The sequence below is a fragment of the Papio anubis genome, chromosome 2 (genome assembly GCF_008728515.1).
Source record: "Papio anubis isolate 15944 chromosome 2, Panubis1.0, whole genome shotgun sequence".
NCBI classification, from domain to species: domain Eukaryota; kingdom Metazoa; phylum Chordata; class Mammalia; order Primates; family Cercopithecidae; genus Papio; species Papio anubis.
Window position 1 is genome coordinate 176,831,652 of NC_044977.1, and position 16,573 is coordinate 176,848,224.

Sequence of the window (16,573 nt, forward strand, 5' to 3'; positions counted from 1 at the left end):
TAACTTTCTGAACTTGGAATGAATAGAGGACAGGGTGTTCTGAAGAGAGGTGAAGCTAGAATTGCAGATGGGAGTTATGTCATGAAGGACTTCATATATGACATGCTTGGAAGCTTGGGCTTGATTCTAGAGGAAGACGGAGTCACTGGAGAATTTCACTACTCTAGGAAATAGATCTCATTTTCGAAAAGCTGCTCTAGCAGCAGTGTGGAGGTTAGGCTGGAGGGATCTGAGACTGGAAGTGGGACACAAGTTAGGAGACAGTACCTAGATAGTACCAACCTCCTGAAGAGTGATGAGATCTTGAACTAAGGCGCAGTGGCTTTGGGAGTGGAGAAGACTAAGCGTTCAAGATGTATTTAGCGGGGAAAGAAAAGGAGTTAGAACAACATCAAGACTTTGGCTTGGGTGGATCATAGCTCTAATGACCAAAAGAAGAAAGTAGAATTTTGGTAAGGAAAATACTACACTTAAACTTTAGAAATGTTGAATTTGAGGTGTCTGTGGCATCTTAGGTGAAAATTTCAGGATATATTTCATATACAAAGGCCTAGAGTTTAGGAGCTAAGTTGAGGATGAGGAGATATAAAGAGGCAATTGATAACAAAGCTCTGGATGTGAAGAAATTTCAGGGAGACTGTGGCCAAAGATGACAGAGTATAGAAGAATATTTAAGGGGGTGCACTGATGAAAAGACCCCTTAACGTGGAGACTGAAAAGAACAAGTCACATGGAATGAGAGACTGGGAAAGGAAATCAAAGAAACTAAGACAGGGGAAGACTATCAAGAGATGGAGTAAATGGATAACATGATGCTACAGAATTTCAGCAAGATGATTAAAATATGCATTGGATTTAGCAATTAGGAGGTAGTTGTAATCTAATAAAACTATATAACAAGATAACAATGAAAGAAAACACAATTGCTTGATACATATTAGTGGGTTCACCATTAGAACATGAATAGTTAGAGCTATCTGGAAGAGGAATGAACTAGTGAATTCTCTGCAAATAGGAAGTATTCAGAGATTGACCACTTGTTAACAGATACTGTTAAGATAGCTTTCCTGCATCGTGCAGGAAGTTGACTATATGTCCTCGAAGATCTTCTGTAGCTCAAAGTTGATGAAACATTAATAACTCCTAGTGTAGACCTTGAGAAAAGAAAAAAGTTGAATAATTAGGACTCTCCCAAGAGATGAAAATAAAATATGTGAATGATAGTTTAAGAATGAATATACCTCTAGGAAATGTCTATTAGATCTTAGATCCAACACAGAAAAAGAGATGATTTTCAGAGGCCTATGAATAATTCAGAATTCACTTAAAATAACTTTCATCTTCAGGAAATGTATTTTTGTTCTTTTCAGGAAAAAAAATTCAAGTCCTGGGTATTGTCTTATGTTCATCTACAATTTCCAATGTTCCACTTAACCTTCTCCTTGCTGTTAGACAACAGTGACACATGTACTCACACTCTCAAATACACACATGTACATATAGAGACATACGAATGCCATATATAAGCAAAAAGACTATCAACTTATATGAGACCTTGAATGTCAAATTCCGCTTTATTTCTTGCTGTAATGAAAAGCGGCAAATGCAGATCACATACAAAAATTCTTACAGCAGGAATTCTGGAAAACCATTTAGAAAATCACCTTCACTGCTTGTGGGCCAGCTGGCTCCCACAGATGAAAAATCCAGGGGCAGAAGGCTGACTAATAATTAAATCCTACCTTAGCTTTCATTGCAAGGGCTTCAGTGTTTGCAATTTCCTAATGATAATGGTAAGTGGTTCCTCTCTTTTCTAAACCTTTAGGAAGAATATATAAACAACTTTTTAATCAGCCCATCTTTTTTCTCACTTTCAGCTCTATCAAAAGACTGTACAATTCTAATGTGTACAGGACTTTTCATAAGTACTATAGCTCCCATTACCAGAGAAAATAACACAACTCAAATTTGAGAAAATAGGAAACTCAAACCCGAGAAAATATAAAGTAATCAAACTCAATTCAAGTAAAATAACTGCTTTTTCTCCCATACATGCTTAGGTATGTACTTCTAAAAACTATAGACATTTTCTTACATAGTTATAATGCCATTATGCTTCACAAAATTGACAATTCCTTGACACCATCTAATAGCCAGTTCATATTCAAAACTCCCCAACTGTTACAAGAATTACTTTTTACAGTTGGCTTGTTCAAACTGGGATTTCACAAGGTCTATATGCTTTATTTGGTTGTTCTGCTTCTTTGGTCTCTTTGAACCTAAAGAGATTATCACTACTCCCTCCTTTATTTTTTCCTCACGTCACTGGCCTATTGAAGAAACCAGGTTGTCTGTTCTGTAGAACTTTTCATGCTCTAAATTTGTCGTCTTTCTAGTACTACCAGAAAGTTGTTTAACTATTTTGGAATGCATGCAAGATCTTCCATATCTCTAGCTTTCTGGAACTCTGGAAGCTTAGAACTTTCTAATCTGGTGCTTCCTTTGTAGACGAGTAGTGGAATCCATGGTCTAGATTCTCTGGAAAGTATTTCCCAAACTTCCCTGAGGACTATTGTCATATTTCACTTTGGCTACTAAAAACAGTTTCCAAGTTTGTCTTCCTTATTTTTATCTTGTCCTCTCTTCACTATTGCTTTTTCAACATTCCTCTCTTCTCATGACATCAAGCATCGTCTTTTAAAATGCAAGTCAAACCCCTGTGTTAAAACATCTCCAATGACTACATTTGGAATACAGGCGAAAGGCCTTACCTTGACCTACCTGACCACCACCTGATCTGGTCTCTGCCCACCTCTCCAATTCCATCACCTGCTGCCCACTCCCCTTCATTCAATACAACTTTTTTTGCCTGCTCAAAGACAACTCTCTTCAGCTTTAAGCCTTGCAGTTGTTTACCAATTCTACCAGAATGTCTTTCCCCCAAATATCCGCATGGCTTGCTGTTTCTCTTTATTCAGGTCTCAGCTCAAAGATAACCTTAAAATCCCCTACCCAGATTACCCAAACCAAATAAGCCATCCCCATTTCAGCATTTTACCCTCTTCCCCCTAATACAATAATATATCTATAACATTGTCTAATTTATATACTAGATTATCTCATGAACACGTTTTATTTTAAGACTCTTACTACCTGATTTCCCTATTAATTAATTTGCTTATTTAGTGCGTTTCACTTTCCAGTCAAATGTAAGCATCATGAAATCGGGGCCCCTTTTCTGTTTTCTATCTCCTGTGCCTAGAACCATGCCTGACACATAGTAAATTGTTCAATGCATCTTATTGAATAAATACCCCCAAAAAAGCTAGATTTCTTTTTCTTTTTACTTTGCTTTTTTTTTTTTTTTTTCCTTCTTTGAGACAGAGTTTCACTCTTGTTGCTCAGGCTGGAGTACAGTGGCGTGATCTTAGCTCACTGCAACCTCCACCTCCCAGGTTTTAGCAATTCTCCTGCCTCAGCCTCCCAAGTAGCTGGGTTTACAAGCATGAGCCACCATGCCTGACTAACTTTTGTATTTTTAGTAGAGACAGGGTTTCACCATGTTAGGCTGGTCTGGAACTCTTGACCTGGTGATCTGCCTGCCTTGGCCTCCCAAAGTGCTGGGATCATAGGTATGAGCCACCAATGCCCAGCCAGCTAGATTTCTTATATATAGCACAGGCTCCAAGACTAGAATCTCTAGGTTATTTTTACATTAGGTTAAAAACTGCTATAATATATATACTATAACAAAATCTAAGATAACCTTGCAATTTATTATTCTCTAGCTTTGTAACAACCTCATTTCCTACACATAGCAAACAATACAACGTCGACAAAATGACTTGTTTTCCCGTTGCTCCAAAACGAATATGCTCTCATTATTTTATAAAAAGAGAAAGCTGTATGCAGTATTGTACATTCACTTAATTTTCACATGCAGGCACCACTACATCACAGATGAATATTTGCAGTACAATCATTATGCAATTTATATATCAAGATAGAGGTTATAATTTATTCAATATTATCCTTGGTAAATGAGCATTTTAATTTTCAATACTTAAAGGCAAGTATATATTCTCTGTGAATCCAACAAAGGAAAAGTACTCACTAATAGAGTAAATTAACATAATAGACTCTATGAATTAAACTAATGACTTGTTTTTTAAGTCTGCAACACAAAAACCAATGAAATATATAACAGATCAGAAAATTACCACCTTCATCACTGTTAACTGACAAAATCACAAGCATAATTATGCAATCACTTACTTCCAGCAGTAACTTGAATCCTTCTCTTTTCTTGATTTCATCTACTAGGTACCTAAAATTAAAAGTCACAATATTTATAATCTGCAATGTAAAAATGTCATGAACATGAATGATGTATGACAAAACCGATTCAGAGACAGGGCTTGGCGATAAGAAAAATACAGATAAAGGTCAAGGTATAGGCAGAGCTATGGATAGATAAATACTCCAGACCTACTGTTATTTCCTTGGCCTGAGTAAAAAGATGCATCTTTTTGATGATGAGATTTATCTCACATGTTAGCGTCAGGCTTTAACCCTGGTGTGAAAAGCTAGATAAAGCAGGTTGGATATATATCTCTGAACATGTGGGTCTTACTTTCATATCCTAAATCGGGGATTTAACATAGGCACTTATATTAAATAGCTGGCTTGGAGGAAAGAGGTTTTTTTGGTGTGTAATCCTGCTTGTAAGTTCATTTAAAATCAAGGAAGATCAACATAATCTTAGTCCAGCACAGCGGGAAGGAGGACTGATAATCAGTATCATGTTAAAAGTGGGCTGATTATCCTTAGCAAACTAACACAGGAACAGAGAACTAGACACTGCATGTTCTCGCTTATAAGTGGGAGCTGAACAATGAGAACACATGGACACAGGGAGGGGAGCAACATAACTAGGGCCAATCAGGGGAGGATGAGGGGAGAATATTAGGGAAAAGAGCTAATGCATGTGGGGCTTAATACCTAGGTGGTGAGTTGATAAGTGCAGCAAACTGTGTGGTTTATGTTTACCTAGGTAACCTGCACGCGTACCCCAAAACTTTTAAAATACAAGAAAAAATAAATTACCTGAATATGAGGGGGCAAAAAAGTGGGCTGTAGCCATTGATAGAATATCTATAAAGTCATTTTGGATGTTGGGGGAAAGAGAATTATCACACCTAAGTGTAAAGGGCATGGATGAAATATGGAATATGAGTGAGAAAAGACTAAAATAGCATTGAGAACATGGTGCTCTATATAATAACATTGACTCCTCTCTTTTAGGCTTGGCTTTTGTCTATACCAAAAGAAAAGTCTGAAATGGCCTTGAAAAACTAGCGATTCACGTGCCTTTAAATGTTCACAACACTTGACCCGGTACTTCAAATCTAGGAATCAAGGCTAAGGAAATAATAGAGACACTGACAGAAATGTTTGTGAGAGCATTTATTGTGATTTTTATATGTAATAGCAAAAAAAAAAAAAAAACACACCAAACATAAGGAATGCCTTTGTAAACTAGATTCTAGTAATGGAATTATGATCTTATGATCCTGTCACTAAATCATAAATGTTCAACTAATATTTAAAGACACAATGATGCTCCTCTTGGGCCTCAAGTCTCTTACCTGTAAAACTGGACTAATACAATCTTCTTTTCTAATTTGAAATGGTTTTTGTAAAAATTAAAATCATTAAACATGAAAAAATGCAGACTATAAAAACTGGAAAGAAGGGACAATTACATCATTTTAGGAAGGCCATTCTATAATGTGAATATGGAATACAGTAAGATGAAGTTCCTTTTTCCAAATGTATACAGCTTTTTATATTAGGTTGAATATTGATGTTTGCATATAGATACTATCATTGAAATATACAATATCTTATTTAAAATTGTCAATATTAACTAGTAATATGGGAATCTTTGAGCAATAATGTTAGCATACACACGGGCACACACGCTCACAAAGTACTAGATGTTCTATGTACGCCATTCTCTGAACACTTTTTCAGAAGATGTAGCTATAAAGTTTTTAAACCTTTTATCACACTGGCTAGCTTTCATAAAAAGCAATTTCATTGCTCAATACATACCAGAAAAGGTATTCAAAATCAGTAATAATCAAAGAAGTACAAATTAAAACAAGAATACAGGCATCCCTTGGGGTATTGTAGGTTTGGTTCCAGAACACTACAATAAAGTGAATGCTGCAGTAAAAGGGGGTCACAATTTTGGAGGTTCCTCAGTGTCTATAAAGGTTACATTTACCGTATACTGTAGTCTGAGTGTACAATGGCATTATATCTAAAACAATGCACATGCCATGATTAAAAATACCTTATTGCTAAAAAGTGCTAAGGATTATCTCAGACTTCAGTGAGTTGTAATCTTTTTGCTCCTGGAGGGTCTTGCCTTGATGTTGATGGTTGCTGACTGATCAAAGGGCTGAAGGTTGGGGGTGACTGACAATCTCTTACTATAAGACAACAATGAAGTTTGCCACATTGCCTGACTCTTCTTTCACAAAAGATTTCTCTGTAGTAGGCAATGCTGTTTGAATACATCTTACCCACAGCAGAACTTCTTTCAAAATTGAAGTCAGCCCTTTCAAACTTTGCTGCTGCTTTGCCAACTAAGTTTATGTAATGTTCTATATCCTTTGTTATCCTTTCAACAAGATTCACAACATGCTCACTGAGTAGATTTCTTCTCACAAAACCACTTTCTTTGCTCATCCATAGGAAGAGGCTCCTCATCCATTCAAGTTTTTTATCATGAGACTGCAGCAATTCAGTCACATCTTCAGGCTTCACTTTTAATTCTAGTTCTCTTGCTGTTTTCACCACATCTTCAGTGACTTCCTTCCCCGAAGTCTTACCACCCCTAAAGGTCAACCACGAGAGTTGGAATTAACTTCTTCCATATCCCCATTATTACTATTTTGACCTCCTCCTATAAGTCATCAGTGTTTTTAATGGTGTATAAAAGAGTAAACCCGTAAAACTTTCAATTCACTTTGCCCAGATCCATCAGAGGAATCACTTATATATTCTGTAAGGCTATAGCTGTGATATTTCTTAAATAAGACTTGAAAGTCTAATCCTTGATCCATGAGCTGTAAAATGAATGTTGTGTTAGCAAGCATGGAAATAATATTAATCTCCTTGTACATCTCCATCAGAGCTCTTGGGTGACTAGGTGCATTGTCAATGAGCAGTAATATTTTGAAAAGAATCTTTTTTTCTGAGCAGTAAGTCTCATGTCTCAACAGTGGGCTTCAAATATTCAGTAAACCATGCTATAAAGAGATATGCTGTCACAGGCTTTGTTGTTCCATTTACAGAGTACAGGCAGAGTAAGTTTAGCATAAATCTGAAGAGTCTTCAAATTTTCAGAATGGTAAATGAGCATTGACTTCAACCTAGTCACCAGCTGCATTAGCTTCCTAAAAAGATTCAGCCTGTCTTTGAAGCTTTGAAGACAGGCATTGACTTCTCTCTGGTCATGAAACTTCTAGGTGGCAGCTTATTCCAATATAAGACTGATTTGCCTACATCAGAAACCTGTTTAATGTAGCCACATTCTTCAATGATCTTAGCTAGATCTTCGGGATAACTTGCTGCAGTTTCTCCATCATTTGCTGCTTCACCTTGCACTTTTATGTTATGGAGACAGCTTCTGTGCTCAAACCTCATGAACCAACCTCTGCTAGCTTCTTAACTTTCCTTCTGCATCTTCCGCACCCCCTCAGACTTCGCAGAATTGGAGGAAGTTAGTGTGTTGCTCTGAAATAGGCTTTGGCTTAAGGCAATGTCATGCCTGGTTTGATCTACTCAGAACTCTAAAACCTTTGTATCCACAATAAGATTGTTTTGCTTTCTTATTCATGTATTCACTGAAGTAGAACCTCTAATTTCCTTCAAGAACTTTTCCTTTGCATTCATAAATTGGCTATTTGGCACAAGGGGCCTAACTTTTTTGTCTGTCTTGGCTTTTGGCATACCATCCTCACTAAGCTTAACCATTTCTAGTTTGTGACAGACATGTGACTCTTCATTTGAACACTCAGAGGCCATTGTAGCATTATTTGTTGGCCTCATTTTGATATTGCTGTCTCGGGAAATTGGAAAGCCTGAAGAGAGAAGGACAGAGATGGGGGGAATGGCCAGTTGGACAGCAGTCAGAACACACACAATAAATGTTGAGTTTTCCAGCTTCTATGGGCACGTTCTATGGGGAGCCCCAGAACAATTACAACAGTAACATCAAAGAGAACTGATGACTCAAACATTATTATGAGAATTACCAAAACCCTAACACAGACATGAAGTGAGCACATGCTGTTGGGAAGATGACACTGATGGACTTGCTCAATGGAGGATTACCACAAACCCTCAATTTGTAAAACAAAACCCCCCAAAACACAATATCTGGAAAATAAGGTTAAGCACATGAAATGAAGGATTCCTGTATTAACCATGTTTCCCGATGATATCGGAAACAAACTTTACAGTGACAATTTCCAGTGGTGGTGAGAATATGATAGAAAGCTGCTACAAACCTTTTAATAATACTCATATCTTCTTATAGAGCAAACCAGTTTTGAAATGCTGGTCTACCAAGAAAAAAGGTATCAATATCAAGGATAGATGGTACATATAAATATGTGCACATATATGCTGTTATATCTAAATCTCTGTACTGTGGGTGTATAGGTATATTCCATACAAAATAACTAGAAACAAGATTTAATATTCAGAAATTAATAGTGAATTAAAATGTACTATAGCAACATAATGTAATACGCAGCTATTAAAATGAATTATCTACTTCAATTAAAGCACAGGATGATCATGATAAATTAGTAAAAGATAAAAGTGAGGTTCTGAGAAATGGGGATATGTGATTCAATTTTTAAACATTTTTTTAAAAATCCACATGTATATACAAACAAAATATGGAAGGATACGTCATAAATTTAGTCTACCTGAGGGAGGGGGAAAGAAGATGCAATGGGGGTGAGGGCTTTTCCATTCGCTTTTTATATCTTTTGAAAGTTTCACACATGTGGTTTCTCGTATAGTTTTTGAAAAAGAACTTAAAAAGTATAAAACAAATAGATGTATATACTTCCTACCTATAGGAGAAAAGCTTTGTGAACCATCCTTTTTCTCACCTTTTCAGGCACAAATGTACTGGCAATCTGTTAACTCAAAAGCTTATGCTATGATTTCATCCTGAACTGAGGCTATGATGAAGAAAGCTTTCTCCAGAAATCTTGGGAATAACTATAAGATTCTAATTGTGCAGCTAAATAACTTTGAATCTAGGCAAATTCCTAACTCTTCCTGAGCCTGCCTCCATTTCCTCGTGCATGTAAAGACGTACAATAAAATTGGTAAAATCCTTCCCTAACAAGTTATGGCTACACAAAACTTACATGTATTAACCATAGTATCATTTTAAAATGCTTCTGTCAAACTGGCTAAAGGTGCTCCTGGGGGAAAGGCATCCTAAAACAGAGCTGAATTATTTCGGTTAAAACTTTTTGCTAACCGTGTAGATCTGGGCTTTGTGTTGGGGTAATGTGCCTATCGCAGTCACTCTCAGAGCCTGTAAAGCCCAGGGATATGGTTTGGCTGTGCCCTCACCCAAACGTTATCTTGAATTATAGCTCCCATAATCCCCATGGGTCATGGGAGGGACCTGGTAGGAGGTAATTGAATTATGGGGGTGGGTTTTCTCATGCTGTTTTCATGATAGTGAATAAGTCTCTTATCTGCTGCCATGTAAGACGTGCCTTTGCTCCTCCTCCACCTTCCACCATGATTGTGAGGACTCCCAAGCCACGTGGAACTGTGAGCCCATTAACCTCTTTTTCTTTATAAATTGCCCAGTCTCAGGTATCTTTATTAGCAGCATGAGAATGGACTGATACACCCAGTGTAACACTCCAGCTGAGTTGAAAAGAGGTGATTTGAGGCAAGAGGGGATGCAGCTATTAACTATGATAACAAAGGTCTTACACCAGAATTTTCAAACTATGCTCCATGGTATACCATCTTAATAGGTTTTCCACTTAAAAAGTCCTACTATCAAATAAGTTTGAACACTGCTAGGCATATCAATTAGATTTTTTGTCTACACTTAGAAGTACACTTGGCAAGGCATGGTGGCTTATGCCTATAATCCTAGCACTTCGGGAGGCTGAGGTGGGCAGATTAAGTCCAGGAGTTCAAGACCAGCCTGGGCAACATGGTGAAACCCCATCTCTACAAAGAATACAAAAATTAGCCGGGTGTGGAGGTATACATCTGTGGTCCCAGCTATGTAGGAGGCTGAGGTGGGAGGATCACTTGAGCCTGGGAGGTGGAGGTTGCAGTGAGCCATAATTGGACCACTGCACTCCAGTCTAGGTGACAGAATAAGCCCTTCTCGAACAAAAAAGTATACTTGGCTTAATTCATAAGGCCATTTGTCAAGCTGGTTGGATTGTTCGATAATATCAGGAACCAGTTATTTACTATAATTTCAGCTAGCCATGCTCAGTGTTAGGGAGGTTTCCTCTCATGTTCACAAGACAGCTGCTACAACTCCATATGTCCCATCCTTATACAGCAGTGTCCCAAGAGTGGAGGGGGCTATAGCAAAAGCACTTAAGTTCTCTCTATTTAGGTAAGAATATTTTCTCCAGAAGTCTTCACAGTATCTTACACAGTGACGTCTTCACCATATCTTGTTGACTGAGCCACATACCCTCCCCTAAACTAATAGTTGGGGAACCGCATGTTCTCACTCATAGGTGGGAATTGAATAATGAGAACATTTGGACACAGGGTGCGGAACACCACACACCGGGGCCTGTCATGGGATTGGTGGGGGGAGCGGGAGGGATGGCATTAGGAGATAGATCTAATGTAAATGATGAGTTAATGGGTGCAGCACACCAACATGGCACATGTTTACATATGTAACAAATCTGCACGTTGTGCACATGTACCCTAGAACTTAAAGTACAATTTTTTAAAAAATGCTTCTATATTACAGGCCCTCTCAAAATTTTAAATGTCCTAATGAGTACTTTGAATTTCCAAGAGAGGGATAATATAGCAGTTAGCATCTCCCAAACTTATTTAACCATGGAACCATTTTTTGAGAGATCATCTATTAAGATCTCTTGGAAGTCTACTGGCCACAGCATACTTTCATAAATGCTGGTTTAGAAGTGTTTCTACTATAAAGTACCCTATCTTCTTGAATAAATGCTTAAATGAAATGAGTTGTTGGGAGGAAAGCCAAAATGTTTGAAGTCACCTCTGCCTATGTTTCTAGGGACGATTTATTCCTCACAACTCTTGTTTTCAATATATGAAAACAGCCTAAAGACAAAATACATTTAATAAACTAATCGTATATGGTGGAAGCCAGAAAACAAGGTACGTTCAGTTTGGGGACATAATACCGAAACCATAAACTACTATCAAAAGGCATTCAAGTAAGTGGACTCGAAAAGCAATAATAACTTCATAAAACTCTTTGTCCCTTCCACTAACCTTGGCATAGAAGAGAGAAAAATAAGAGGTTTCACCAATCCTACCGCGTGGTAATAACATTAATATTCTGGCTTGATCTTGGCATATGCAATAATGATAAACTTGCTACAAAACAATTTTCCTTTACTTACAACGATGCTTCTAACATTAGAGAATCTCAGTTCTCAGATTGGTTATATAAGTCCCCCGCTTTTTGTTTTTATTTCTCTTGTCCTTTTGCAAGACATTCTTTTCGCTCTGAAAATAGCCTTTCCAGTCCCTTTCTTCAGCAGCTACTTAGCGCCTCCCTGGACCACTTTGGACCAAGTTTCTCTCCTAGTCTCATCTTCCCATTTGAAATTTCTTCTGATGCACTGAGTGTCCCAGCACTCCTGAGATTTTTCCATCTGCTTTCCGTATGCTCTGCATATATCAGCACATATCACATGGCTTGTGGAATTCATCACAGACACCCACGTGCTCTATTCTACTGTAATTGTAACTTTTAAAAAGATCACCAATATACAGATAAAAATAAAAACAAAGACTGTTCCCTAGTTTTCTAGACTCTGTACCTCCCATCACCTAGAGAAGTACACTGGCACAAAAGCACCATTGTGTAACTGCTCACCTTTTCCATATGGATAGCAATAAACCCCTCAGTATCCATGCAAGTCTATGAAGTGATTTCCATCTGAGAGACTGCAGAGATTGTGTGTCAAGGGAATAGATAAATGATACTCGGGAGACCAAACAAAGTAGCAGAGTTGGGAGTTCCTGAGCTGTTGTTGAAAAGACTTACAGACATGACTCTTCTAGGCCTGCTTGAAAAATTATCCTTTAGTGGATATCCATTTAACCTGAATGCCATCACAAAGGCCTAGAAGGTGCCCTCAGCAACAGGGTAACCTTGTATAGTAAAACATTTTTTACTTTCCTAGGCAGATATCGGAAATATACAGTCACTGGTTTTCTGCCATAGTGGTGGTTTTAAACCTGAGCCCCCTGAGTTTCAATTATGCTCAATAATCACATGTTGCTTTAGGCTCTCAGTGTCGCTGATTTTCAAACCAAAGAAAAAAAGCATATTAGCCATTAATATTTTCTGGGAGAAATGTTCTCTCTTCAATTGGGTTGACAGGGTCAAATGAAAATTAGAAAAAGCCTTAGAGGTCTCCTAGGCACTAATTTTTTCCTTCTTGCTAAATTTCTGACAACCCATGAAACTGGAATCATTGTCCTCTTGAAAGTGTCTGCTCTTACTTTCCCAGGGGAAGATGAAGGCTATCTTATCAGTGCAAGTGATCACTGGCCTATCAAAATATCGTCCTTAAATCTTAGTCAATATAAAAACTTCAAAGTTAAACTCCATTTAGATTCAGGAATATAGAAACATTAATCTATGGAATTCAAAGGAAAGGAGTTGCACAGCTTTTCCGGTATTTTAGAGACCTGACCTAGGGCCTAGGGAAGTGGATGTTTTAGCTATAAGATCCTGCCAATAACGTGCTCCTCAAATACTAACAATCATCACATGCAGCTTTACTTTGCTGGAGTTATCTACTGAAAGAAGTTACACCTCTTGGAAACAAAACAATGTTACTACTGTGACTTAGAAATTATTCCAGGTGGAGCCTTCCAACCATGGGTGAAATGCTTTTGATTTGGTAAACTCTGAAGCCAGTTGCCAGACATCAGTGAGCTTCATGGGAAATATCTTGACCCTGAGAGTCTTTGAATTGATTATGCTACTTCACATTATGCACGTGGTTAGAAGACTGGAAGAGTTAAGATTATGGCTGGAAGAGTTAAGATTATGGCCCACAGAACCAGTGGTGTTCTAGAGCTAGTTTGTAGTGGTTGAGAGTCCACTGTTAAATATTCAGGAAATTCATAAACTACAACCATTGGTAGCTTGCAATTTGCTGTGACAGAAATATTTGCACCATGAAAATTGGAAGACACAACTGGCGCTTGCTTTTCCTTCTGAAAGCCAATTTACGGCCACACCACTGCATATAGGCTTAAGCGCAAACGCAAGAGACCCTAGAATTGAGAAAATACTGTTTTTCCTAAAAAGCAGAACTTCAAATGAATCAGTAATTTGAAAAGAAACCATGAAAATAAAGCCCTTCTGTTGCTAATTTACTACAAATCTTACTGTAGAGAAATTCTCAAGTTTATAATTTCACATTCATACCAAATTACATGCCTCAAAGTACTCTGCCCTTTTCCTTGGCATTGGAGGCAGACTTTTGCCCACCCCAGGAATAGACTGTTGGATATCAAGACTGTGGGAAGTTAAGCCAAAAAAAACTATTATAAGTAACAGCAGGAAAGAGGAGGGATTATTTTTCAAATATTTAAATATAGGTCACAGAGTCTGCAGCAATGCTCACTAAAATGTTAATTCAATTCAACTTGACAAACATTTATAAACAATAAGTGTTTGTTGAATTGAAATGTTAACATTTATCCTCCTGTGATATTTCTCTGCAAAAATTAGAAAGTATTCTTAGACCGTAAACTAAATTCCACCCTGAGATGAATGTTAACTTTATAATAAATACGATCGTAAAATATTTATATCTAACCTTATTTCAAAACAGCTCCCATTGAATTATTTCAAAGCTTAGACAAAATAATGCAGAGATTCTACCCCATTTAAATAGTGCAAGAAAATCCACAAAAAGGGAACAGAGCTTCCTGGACTTCTAATTTAGTGAGCAGCTATAAATAATTTATGGTAGACCGTAGACCGTCTTGTTTTCTCACCACTGGGTTATCTCCCCACTTCTAATAGAAGCACTTTAACCCTATCTCTGACAAAGGTACCTTCGTCATCTAGGCTCAGTACACATTCTATAAAAGGAATTGACACTCTACCCAGTGCCAAGAGAGAGCAGGTGAGTCATCATTACTACTGAGAGCATCACATTGCCCTGGAAACCATGACTGATTCAGAGATGGATATATACCTCACTCTCAAATAACTAAACTTTCCTCAGATTGTTGAGAGAGGAGTACTTTATCTTTTGATCTTGAACCCGGAAGAACAGAGATCTGACACTCTTTGCAGCCACCTTCCCCCATAGGAATAAACTCAACCTGAAGGAAAGCAGAACTGAAAGATGCAGAGAGACTGAAGACTGCTGATATTGTTTAAGCACCTAGACCAAGCCTTCCAAAAGTCATCACTACACTAGTCTTAACAGCCTTAAATTACCATTGTTTATAATACCTTGAGTTAATGTTTCCATCGTTTACTACCAAGAGTCCTCATATAACTTTCACAGGTTTTTCAAACTACTTCATACCCATAATCACCAGAATTACTGACTTCTAAACGTCTTCTGAAAATGCCAAAGCCATCTCTTTACCTGTCTTTACATCCAAGCCCTTCGCCACGTAACTTCGCAATTCTTCCTGCTAAAAGCTGCCAGAGGGTACTTCCCACCTCTTCACATTGGGCTTAGCCATATGATTTTCTTTGACCAAGGGAGTATAATGCAATCAGAAGTTTAAAGTGGGCTTTTACATAATTGGTTTGCCTTCTTGGCCTTCTGTCATGGCCATCTCAAGAATATGTGCTGGCTAGCATGCTGATCAAGGAATATGAAAGACATGTGGGGAGTAGACTCAAATACCCCAGCCACTATGGTATGCTATAAAGTCATGCTAGCCAACATTGAGACCTCTAGGAGGAAAACAATTGTTGTTTTAAGACATTAGGTTTCAGACAGCTTGTTGCTCAGAATACCCATACCCACTATAGAAAGAAGAAATTGCTCTAAATCTCTAAGAAGGTCCTTCATGACTTTCCAAGTGAAATGTTAACAGGGAGTAAAGAAGGAAAGACTATCCAAACCAGAGTTCAAAGCCTAATGTCTATACTGGCCAAGCAGTTAAGTAAATAATAACTAAGACTTAAATAGCATGTAGGACATCGCAGGCATTGATCTAAGTGTTCTACATGTATCCATTTCTTTAACCTTTACAGTAACTGAGATATGTGCTATTATCATTTTCCTGGGACAAAACTGAGGTGCAGAGAGATTAAGAAACTTGCCCCAGTCACATAGGACTTAGGTCTTGAATCCAGGTTGTCTGTACCTCTATGCTATTAGGCTAGATTTATTTGTTGTTGTTGTTTGTTTTTAACTGTAAGAAGTGATAAGGGACTTTCTCCAGAGTCGGGCATCATCATGTTCAGCTAATTGTTACCATGTGGAATTGAGAACATTCTAAACTTTAGAAAAACAAAAAATACAGGTTTTTGAGAAATCTATTTTTTTAAAAAAGCATTTTAAATATTTAAATGTTTGAGTGTTTAACACCATGGAAGTTAACCCTAAGCAGTATAAGCCCAGCAAAATACATGTAAAACTAAATTTGGCTATGGCCTGTCCACCACTGATCTAAGTTTAGCAGTTCAGTCCTATTCAAGTAGCAATGTCTGGCACCTATCTCTCGAGCTTTTCTAATGTTCTCACAAGTGTGATAACAGCTTTATTTCTTAATGTTACTACAAGGCAAGTAAACATGGTGCTTCCATACTGCCTTTCCCTTTAAGACTTAAGCTGCCACCAAAACTCACAGATATGCTTTTCACGTCCTTAATGTCACATCCAGACTTCTGCATCACCTCACATCCAGAGGTTTAGGCCTGCTGCTCTTTCCACCCAGGTCATTCTTCTCCCTTTCTGTTTTAGTCCATTTTCACGCTACTGATAGACATACCCGAGATTGGGAAGAAAGGGTTTAATTGAACTTACAGTTCCACAAGGCTGGCGAGGCCCTCAGAATCATGGTGGGAGGCAAAAGGCACTTCTTACATGGCAGTGGCAAGAGAAAAGAGTGATGCAAAAGCAGAAACCCCTGATAAAGAGCTTGTGAGACGTATGTACTACCACAACAGCAGCGTGGGGAAACTGCCCCCATGATTCAAATTATCTCCCACTGGGTCCCTCCCACAACACCTGGGAATTATGGGAGTAGAATTCAAGATGAGATTTGG

General features: G+C 37.9%; 1 protein-coding gene across 1 annotated transcript in view; it reads right to left on the reverse strand.

The window, feature by feature from the left end:
- The window catches only part of GADL1 (glutamate decarboxylase like 1), a 170,211-nt gene that overhangs the window by 57,555 nt on the left and 96,083 nt on the right, over positions 1-16,573 (reverse strand). The window contains exon 13 of the mRNA XM_009201845.4: positions 4,276-4,327. Coding sequence (XP_009200109.1) covers positions 4,276-4,327 — 52 coding nt within the window. The remainder of the gene's footprint in view (positions 1-4,275; positions 4,328-16,573) is intronic.